Below are 9,464 nucleotides of genomic sequence, written 5' to 3'. Positions count from 1 at the left end.
TTGTATGCAAAACACAAATAAATTATAAAGAAATGCAAAGATTACTATTTGAATTAAAAAACAACAAACTTATACTACACGACTTATACTACACGATTCTCTCTCGATGACAGCTCAAACCATGATAGCGGCAACGAAACAATAAGTGTTTCACATTAATATTAACACGATATTTTTTATTTGTAGTTGAAGTTACACATTGGGGTGTTCCACCCTGCACATACGCAACCTTGCAAACCATGCAACCTTTTAAGAGAAGAGGAAAGCTGTCGGCGTATCAGAAAGACGCCATTAATCACCACGTGGCGACGTCCAATTGTGGCTGATCTCGGCAACTCATCTGTAGACTGTGAACGAAAGGCATATTCTCCAAAATATTGCATTTTCCGACACGCCGTTCTACAGATATTGGCACTGAAAGTTTTTATATCACCAATAGATATATCTCGTCCAGACGTTCCACTTGCTCTTTATGAGTACCTTCCGACACTTCGTTTTCAAGATATTCGCTTCAATGTCACCAATAGATATATGCCTTGTCCAGACGATTCATTTTGCCTTTGAAAGTACTTTCCTCCGACAAACCGTTTTGTAGATATTCTCTCTTAAAGATTTGATATCACCTTAATGGATATATTTCTTCAAGACGTCCGAATCACTCTTTGTGAGTACCTTCCTCCAGCAATCTGTTCTTGAGATATAAGGAATTATATCCAATCACGATAAAGGGTCCAGGATTGGTAGAAATTAATTCCTTTCGTTGGCCTTTCATTAGATTATATGAAGAATAAAACCAGTTCCACCCCCCTTTTTTGATGAGGGGTTAGAAAGAAGGGCGGTAGTTGGCAGAAAATTAACAGTTCCATTTGTTGAGACCTTTATACTGAGTTGAGACCAATTACTTGTCGTATGTAAAAGTTATGTACGTGTTACTTTCAAAACAGCATCTTAGGAAATAATTCACCTCCACATTAATAGGTCAACATGACAGAAGTGGGTTCGGACAGGCGGACAGACGGACGAACAAAACGGAGGCACACGAAAGCACGAAAAACAGAGTTGACGCTTTGTTTTCGTTGGGGTCGTTTCGGCATTCGGACTCAGCGAGTACATAAGTAAACATTGGGTGGGAGAGGGATTCTTAGTCGACTTTCGAAGTGAACCTATGTAACTTGTGCGCGACATTTTAAGAGCGAGTAGCAATTCTCAACTGAAAGGTGAATTCGTATAATGGAGGTATCAAGAAGAATTAAACCGCCGCGTATCGTACATGATATTTATTGCGAAAGTTGAAGTTAATGTCCGGATCCCAAGGACTGTGCCGCCATTTTGACGAAATTAATTATCGTGAGTCTTTTTAAATTCATTGTGAGCTGCCATTACGCGCAAATCCAATAATGAGTGGCGTATTTCGAATATCTTAACACGTCCGCGAACACTTTCGTTTCGTTGCATTATTAGATCAGCCTGATTGCGTTTAAATAAATTGTTACCACGAAATAGTTGTAGTTAAAGTGCAGCACGTTTCATTTTGCTATATTTGCAGTGGCTATATAGTTACGATAAAAAACCAAGTTTAAATGAGCTGATAATAGATTCTGAATAAAACTGTAACCGGTAAAATGTTTAAGGACGATTAATTCGCGCTTTTGCTGGCTGTTAAATCCAAAAGCTATAATAATTAATTTTGACATTTCCCTACTGAGGAACGTTACTAATTTTACTATTAATTTTCGAGAAACATGAAGCCCAATTTGTTCTTGATTTGAGTAGTCAACCGGCTCTTAACATTCAAAGAGTAACCACATTTACCACAAGACGTTCCACCATTCAATTTTCTGAACTGCAGCTGTCTTTCAAAAGGGGAGAATCAACTGTCTAACGGAGAAAACCTCGACGCATCGATAAATGTAAGTTAATTGCATTTTCTGCATTTTATAAGAATAGGGGTCGGCCGTTTTTTAGGAATTTTGTATAAAAACTGTACCTATATGCTTAAAGTCAACTTAACATTCCTCAAGAGATCAACCCATCGGAGTTTATTCCATGCGCAGATTTCTATATGTTGTATGTAGAGCATCAGGTTTTCATTTTCAGATTATAAATGGGAATGGGGAACCAACTTTCTGCAAGGTAAGTCATGAAAAAATTTATTCATTACTGAACTAGCCGTGGTAGTATTACCGACTGCCGTAGAGATTGAAATTTCCAGCGCAATTTCATGTACTTATACTAATCCGCAGCCAAAATCATACAGTCAAAAGAACAATCCAAATATCTACCAGTAATAGAATTTAAAGACTGCCTTTGGCATTTACTTTTGGATTTTGGAACCTCGGTATCAAGATGCAAAAACTTGTTACCTAATTTAAAGAAAAACTCTGGTACTCCTATTACCCTAACTAACAGGGATTGCTACCTGTATTCACGGAACCGTTTCTTCTTCTATGTAAGAGAGGCCTTTGCGTTGCTAATGAAATTCCTTGCCAATTGAATTTCTTTAAGCAAGTCAAAAATACCTACTGCTACTACTGGTGGAAACAATTAGGCAAGACACCTTTACATTTGAAACAAACATACGATACGCTCTGTATACACCAATTGTGCTACGTTTTGGATTTCAATAACCGTTCTGCCAAAAACCAGGGGATTTTCATAACGAAGCTTGCGGAGAAAGTGAGCGGGTTTGAGTAATGGCGGGTCTAGGCATTACCACCTAAATAACATTTAGGTGGTAATGGTCTAGGCTATTTTGCCTGTTTTAAAAACTGTATCTACAGGTACTTAGTAACAATTTTATTGTTTCTTGTACTAACTATTATAACATAACCATTGAATTGCATGTCACAATTTACTCGTTACTAGCATAATCTCATAAGTATGTAGGTACTTTCCATGTTAATTTATGGTAACCGACGCCACGCCATTTTCATGTTTTTTATGTACATGCAATTCATTTTATGAGTTGTTTTATCTCAATTGATCGTACGCATGTGTTTCAATGTGTTTTTGTTTCCCACTTGCATTTATGATGCCTCGCGTGTTGTGTGTTTATGAATTTTTTAACTGATTTGATTCGATTATACCTCATTTTTATCGTACAATTTTTGTATTTTCTCTTTTGCATTTTGGGGTAGTTATGCCAGGTTTTTTGTCCATAAAAGGTTTCCCTGCTATGTTTTTAATGTATTTATTTGTTCTTGTCCTCTCTTACTCACAAAATTCTGCATTTTTAAAATGTCTCACGTCTCAACACATAAAAGAAGCAATTGCACAACGTATGAGTTCATTGGTGCCGTCCATATTAAGTCGATATTGCTACCGAGATTCAAAAATGCCGCGAAACGTCCGTCGTTTCGACTTGAAAGTTAGGTGGCTCTGTTTTTTCTGAGTGTTGCCAACTATAAGTACCTACAGGCTAAGTCAAAATTACAGTACCCGCTTGGGGGACCCATAAGATCCTTATAATTTGAAAAATTTCTTGTTTACCCTCTGCAATAGTGTCGCAATTGTATACCTAATTACCTACCTATTCAAGATGTTCAATATTCAGTCTTTGACACAACAACAAAACCTGAAAATCAGGGGGAGCAGGTAGCTAAGAAGAAAAAGTGGAAGAAAACATTATATTAAATATAAAGAAACTGCCCTTGTTATAAGGGTTTGCTTAAATACACAGTATAATAATAAATCATATACATAAGATAATTATTTATACAAACTTAGGTTTTTAAGGTGGTATTTCAGTATAATTTATAATATATTTAAATACAGTTTACATTATTGTTAAAATAGTACAAAAATCGTCAAAAATGAATACATTTGTCAGTCTGACAAGCAGTGTATTAGAATTTTAATACAATTTCAATGCAACACAGAAATCACAGATCTTAAAAAGAATTCCAAGAGGTGCTTGGACGTTTTGCTCTCAAGTTTAGTGCAGTTGTTCAGGGACTCGACTTGTATCGACAACCAGGCATTGAAGCAAGCGGGGGCACGATCAAGTTAGCAGAAGAAAACAAGAGAAGGAAATCTGAAAATTGCGAAAGTGCTTATGAACTCTTCGAGTAGGTACCTCAAGAGTCAAACTTCCTCACTCAACGAATTAGCCTAGAATTCAAAGAGGAAATGCTACGAGTATCATGGGAACCATTCCATCCATGGGTTCCCTAGATAAGATTCTCTTAAAAAAATTATTGATCAAAATGAATATAATTTCAAATTTTGTTCTGCAAATATTGTGTTTGGTGATACAGGAATGAATGTGCACAAAGTCTTAATACCATTTCCTTTGGGAAAAAAGCCCTTTGTTTTGTAGATTTGCACAGTCCTGCTCATTGAGTCACAGTGTAAAACTGGTCTCCACATTTTGAGAACCCCTGGATGTTTGTTTCCATTTTTTGACTTTTGAGTTGATATGACATGACTTTAACCTTGATTATCATATCTAAACCTTATAAAGCTATAATCTGGTCAATAAAATGAATTTTATTTGGTGAAATGTTACAGGCAATCGTTACAAAGTTACCCAACTCAGTCACTCAACGTTTAATCGCAACATACTACCGAGGTAAGCGATCGAACCTCAGCGTGAGGTCGGTAGACTGATTTGGGATTTTCAGTGAACTCTTTGAGAGTTAACGGTCTGAGGAATAGTCACAGTGCTCAAAACAGTATCAGGTTTGAAAAAATGAAGATCCGCATTTTACCGGCACTGTCCGACAATTACATGTATCTCGTAAGTAAACTTCAGAGGTAGGAAACATGTGGGTAACGCATGCAATAATTGTAGATTATCGATGAGAAAACAAAGCAGGCGGCGATTGTCGATCCTGTTTCGCCCGATACGGTTTTGCAAGCTGTCGACGAGGAGGGTGTTAATTTAACAAAGGTTCTCACGACCCATCACCACTGGTAAGAGTAGGTATTACTGTGAAAGGCTGAATGATCAGTGAGTAAACTCAAAAAACCCACTCGTGTTTTTTGAGTGAACCTCCGGGTGGGCTCAGCTCAAACCCAGGTGGGTTATTCTGGGATATTTTATATTGGGTAGCTAATCATTTTTCTGATATACATTGTTATTTACGCTTGTGGAATTATGCATTAGACGTCGCTGCAAAAATTTAAAGCGATAAAGTTTGCACATTCGCTATAAGGCATAGATATATTCTTAATTAATATATTATTAATAATCTATGCTTTAAATATTTTGCGGCGACATCTAATGTATAAATCCATAAGCAGTTTGTACATGTTTATATTGCTGGTCGATAGAGGGCGCTTTTAAGTATATCTGTGATTGGGCGTTTGACTTTTTAATTTTAATATCTACTCCTAAAGGAGTCGACCTATGGGAACCATATGCATTTTGTATTGTATTTTGGTTATTTTGTTTAGTTGATTGTAAAATTTGCAGATAAGATTTGCAAGATAAAATATTTACAAAAGATAAGGATCAAATTTAGCATAGATTGCATCGATCGATTAATCCTAAAAATTTCAATTTTCAATGATATTGTGAAACTAATAAAAGCACTTATGAATCCCAAAAAGGCAAGTCAGTGGGTTTTAACTCCACTCAATATTGCAGGGATCATGCCGGAGGCAACGAAGAACTGGTCAGTAAATCCAAAAATGCCCTGCAAATTTTCGGCGGCGATCAGCGCATTAATGCACTAACAAATCGCGTCAAACACGGTGACAAGTTTACAATCGGCGACATTAACGTCGAATGCCTCTACACCCCTTGCCATACGACGGGCCACATATGCTACTATCTGACGGCAGAGGGCCAAACACCCGCCGTTTTTACGGGCGATACTTTATTCATCGGCGGTTGCGGTCGATTCTTCGAGGGAACCGCAGAGCAGATGTACGCCGCCTTGGTAACGCTACTCGGCACTTTGCCCGATAATACTCGAGTGTTCTGTGGGCATGAGTACACCGTGCAAAATCTGAAGTTCGCAGAGCACGTGGAGAAGGAGAATAAGGATATACAGAGCAAGCTTCAGTGGGCGATTGATCAACGTCAACGAGGATTACCCACGGTAACAATATTTATGAGACCGGTTAGAGTAGGACTCTGGGAGCCTGTAATAGTAGCAGCTGGAGAATAATGTATGCATTTGCGCCCCCCCCCCTCCATTAGGCCAGATATTACCTTAGGACCATGTGTAAAGGATACTTTTTGTGGGTGTAATATTTCCATAACAACTGCAATCTTTGAGAATATTTAAGCTGGAGTAATGTGAGCTTTGGTTCCGTTCACTTAGCCCCTCCCATACGCGGATAAAATATCGGACCTTTTTTTTAAACACCCTGTATACGTCATTCTACGCACGTTAAAGCGTTGTTGAAATAAATTAATATTTCATTATTTTAAGGGTAAGGGGGTGCCCATCGTGGAAGCAGTGAGTGCTAACTTCTAACGATATGTTCTGTTATCTCGGTCTGTGCCAGCCTGAATACCACAACAATTGCGCCATCTGTCGTCAGTAAGTTGTATGATAGGGTTTGGAACTAATATAAGAATTATCAATGAATTACATTCAATGAAATTATTTAAAGTGAAACTTTACCCAACACACCCCCTGGACCTTACCTAAAGTACAAACTATAATTAATAAACAATACTTAGACTAAGAAATAATTTTGCTCAAAGATTAAATACTAAAAAATGAAGTCTTAAGTTAAAAAAATTAGCCCCCTCACCCCCTCCATTAAAACCTCTTGCGCATGGCCCTAGGACGTTAAATAATAGGGGGTGCAAAGCGTACATATATTTTAACTATATTCAATTGTCATTCAAGATGCCAAAGCCTTGCTCTAACTAACTGTCATTTGTACAGTCTGAAAGTGATCACCCTGTAGGTGCCCTCGACGATTGCCGAAGAAAAACTGATAAACCCGTTCATGCGAGTTGAAACGCCGCACGTTCAGAAACACAGCGGTGCGGCCGAAGCGATCGCAGTAATGGCTTCTATTCGAAAGGAAAAGGATTCGTTTAAAGCGACATAAATAATAAAATGTGTACAGTTCATTTTTTCATATTATATTCGGACATTTCCACAGCATATTTCTCTTTTGATTTTTCGTACATATCCACGTAAATCTGCAAAATATCGTTACTTAACAGAGACAGTACGGATTAGGCTCACCTTTTTGTCTAGGGCCGTAAGCGATTTCCATTTAATCGCCAGCTGTCGTGTTAGCTCTTGCTTGGTCAGCTCTGCTTCGCCGGGTTTCAGTTCGGCGTTCAGCTGCTCCATTAGAATTTGTCGTTGCTCCTGGCAGAACTGGAAGAATGGGTTCGATGGTCGTTTCGGCGCCTTGGGATCACGATCTGATTTACCACATTTTCGTTTCGTCCCCTTTTTCGCACCCTTCACCTTTTCTTTCTCGTCTGCAAATATTTGTGCAGGTACATAACGTTTTAAGCGTAAATTAAGCGGTAAGTAAACAGATTAAGATACCTACGATCACTATGTCGTTCCTCTTTAATTTGCACGGCGAATTTTAAATTCGAGTGCATTGAAGTTTCGCTTTCCTCATCCAACTCTTCCTTCGGAATGACTGTCCAATCCTCTTGGTATAAATCTTTTAGTCTCTGTTTTAGCATCTTCACCGCCTCGTAATGGTTATGAGTAATTTTTTTCACTTGCTGTAGCCTAAAGAATGAATCATGCATTATATTCTAATCGACTAGAAAGTGAGCGGATACCTATAAACTAGCTGTTGATTGTGTTTTTGTACCGCTTCGCATCTTTCTAGCAGCAATTTGTACTTTTGATAGTATATGTCGTTTTCATAACTGTTTTCAACGTAAACGCCATCGTTCTCAGAGTCATCGGACATCATTTTGAAAGTGAGAAATGAATGGGTTAATTAATTTAAATAAATATTATTATCATATATATACTTCTCTTATATATATGATTATTATTGACAAGAGTAAAATTGAGGTTAAGTACAGTAGAATCAGTGATTCTAAACAGGTGGTGAATTGCGTCGTTGAACGCTTCCAATTGAGACACATTTGAACATTGACACGTAGGGCACTATTGGCACTATCAAGGGATATTTTCAAATTTAAACGGTTGTTTATATTAGGAATAGCGCTTCTGATATTTCAGCCACCTGTTTTTCTTGTCTTGAGATGGTATCAGCTCTTCGACATAGTCAGTATTGTATACAGGGTGTTCCTAAATATCATGTACATACGAAAGAGACTAATAATAATGGCTTATTTAATGAATAAAATTTCATATAAAACATAGGTCCGCAAACGCTTCGTTACCAAGCGTGTTATAATTTTACGATTTTTTAAGTTTTTTCCTCTCCTGCATATTTAGCTCAAATTTGGAATATACGTTACGCTGAAGTGAATGGTAGTGAGAATCAACAGGTTTTTTTACTGGGCGATGTTCCATTTTCTACCCCTGAACATTTTGCGGCGCGCCGCTGGTAGATTATAAATAATAAATGTTCCTATTTCTTTAGAAACTTTTGGGTAATTTTTTGTATCTGCGACCGTTATCAAGGAAAAAAAACAATTGTCTGTAGTGTTAAATGAAAATTACATTTTCAAAATGGTCCTGTAGACCTTGACTTTATTTGTATCTTTGTGTTTGCAGGTAAAGAAAATTAAAAAATCGCGAATTATATATTAATACTAATTTATGAGTGTTCTCAAAATCACTGAGCCCAAATCGAACTGATTTGGCCCTATCTGAGGATAAGCTTCTGGTACTTGTTGGAACAGATATGTTCAACGATGAACACTAGCGATCATTTCGAAATACGGGACTTTGAGGTAATACTTTGTGTGCGAGCGAATGTGTGTTTTAGCATTGTAAGGAAATTAATTGTTTCATTTATTCCTGACCCAAATTGATATTTTATTTAGCCGTATGGAAGCTAATAGGAAATTAGCAATTTTTATTTCAGATATAAACAGGCCTGACGAGAAGGGGGGGGGGGGAAACGGGGGGGTTCCCCCTGGGCTCGGATTTTGAAAAGGGGCCCATTGCATGGTTTTTTGGGAATAACATTTTTACATCCATAAAGCATACCAATTTCACTAAAATAAAATATTTCATATTATGAGTCCTTGATTAGTAGAATAAAGTAATGTGGAATGGGTAAGTTTAAGCACAAAAAAGGGGCCGTGCTTAACAACCCCCCGGGCCCCAAGTTTCTTTCTACGGCCCTGGATATAAATAAAGTAAATTAATATGTACACTGCATTACGTATATATTCGGGATGAATAAATGAAGCGAGACATTGGAATTAAAATAAGAGCGAGAAGAGCAAGTTAAGTAGCACGTCTGTTATGAGTAGATATTTAAACCATTCATTGTTGTAAGATAAACCGTTATTATCTCGTCAGATTTTACAAAAGCGATTACCTACCTATAAATATGAGTGTAAATAGTGGGACGCAGCGTTCGTTAATCGGCGTTAC

General features: G+C 37.5%; 2 protein-coding genes across 2 annotated transcripts; one reads left to right on the top strand and one right to left on the bottom strand.

Annotated features, from left to right (window-relative positions):
• The first annotated feature begins 4,388 nt into the window (after positions 1-4,388).
• LOC116178029 (hydroxyacylglutathione hydrolase, mitochondrial) lies at positions 4,389-7,073 on the top strand. The gene is made up of 5 exons (XM_031497287.1): positions 4,389-4,570; positions 4,623-4,738; positions 4,793-4,914; positions 5,591-6,047; positions 6,871-7,073. Exons 1-5 carry the CDS (start codon positions 4,501-4,503, stop codon positions 7,015-7,017), a joined length of 912 nt encoding a protein of 303 aa, XP_031353147.1. The 5' UTR covers positions 4,389-4,500; the 3' UTR covers positions 7,018-7,073.
• Positions 7,031-7,962, bottom strand: LOC116178030 (high mobility group protein 20A-like). Its single transcript, XM_031497288.1, has 4 exons — positions 7,721-7,962; positions 7,477-7,667; positions 7,158-7,402; positions 7,031-7,111 (listed from the first exon to the last, which is right to left on the bottom strand). Exons 1-4 carry the CDS (start codon positions 7,855-7,857, stop codon positions 7,037-7,039), a joined length of 648 nt encoding a protein of 215 aa, XP_031353148.1. The 5' UTR covers positions 7,858-7,962; the 3' UTR covers positions 7,031-7,036.
• Between the last annotated feature and the right edge of the window lie 1,502 nt (positions 7,963-9,464).

Source organism: Photinus pyralis, unplaced genomic scaffold (assembly GCF_008802855.1).
Source record: "Photinus pyralis isolate 1611_PpyrPB1 unplaced genomic scaffold, Ppyr1.3 Ppyr1.4_LG8, whole genome shotgun sequence".
Lineage (NCBI taxonomy): Eukaryota > Metazoa > Arthropoda > Insecta > Coleoptera > Lampyridae > Photinus > Photinus pyralis.
This window is presented reverse-complemented; position numbering and strand designations above follow the sequence as displayed.

Bases quoted from the DNA above. Each gene is read 5' to 3' on its own strand.
- LOC116178030 (XM_031497288.1), bottom strand. From the start codon at position 7,857: ATGATGTCCGATGACTCTGAGAACGATGGCGTTTACGTTGAAAACAGT. The intron at 7,403-7,476 runs GTAGGTATCTTA...AAATATTTGCAG, and splicing joins AGAGGAACGACATAGTGATC to ACGAGAAAGAAAAGGTGAAG. The intron at 7,112-7,157 runs GTGAGCCTAATC...GATATTTTGCAG, and splicing joins TTACGGCCCTAGACAAAAAG to ATTTACGTGGATATGTACGA.
- LOC116178029 (XM_031497287.1), top strand. From the start codon at position 4,501: ATGTTACAGGCAATCGTTACAAAGTTACCCAACTCAGTCACTCAACGT. The intron at 4,571-4,622 runs GTAAGCGATCGA...TGGGATTTTCAG, and splicing joins AATCGCAACATACTACCGAG to TGAACTCTTTGAGAGTTAAC. The intron at 4,915-5,590 runs GTAAGAGTAGGT...TCAATATTGCAG, and splicing joins CTCACGACCCATCACCACTG to GGATCATGCCGGAGGCAACG.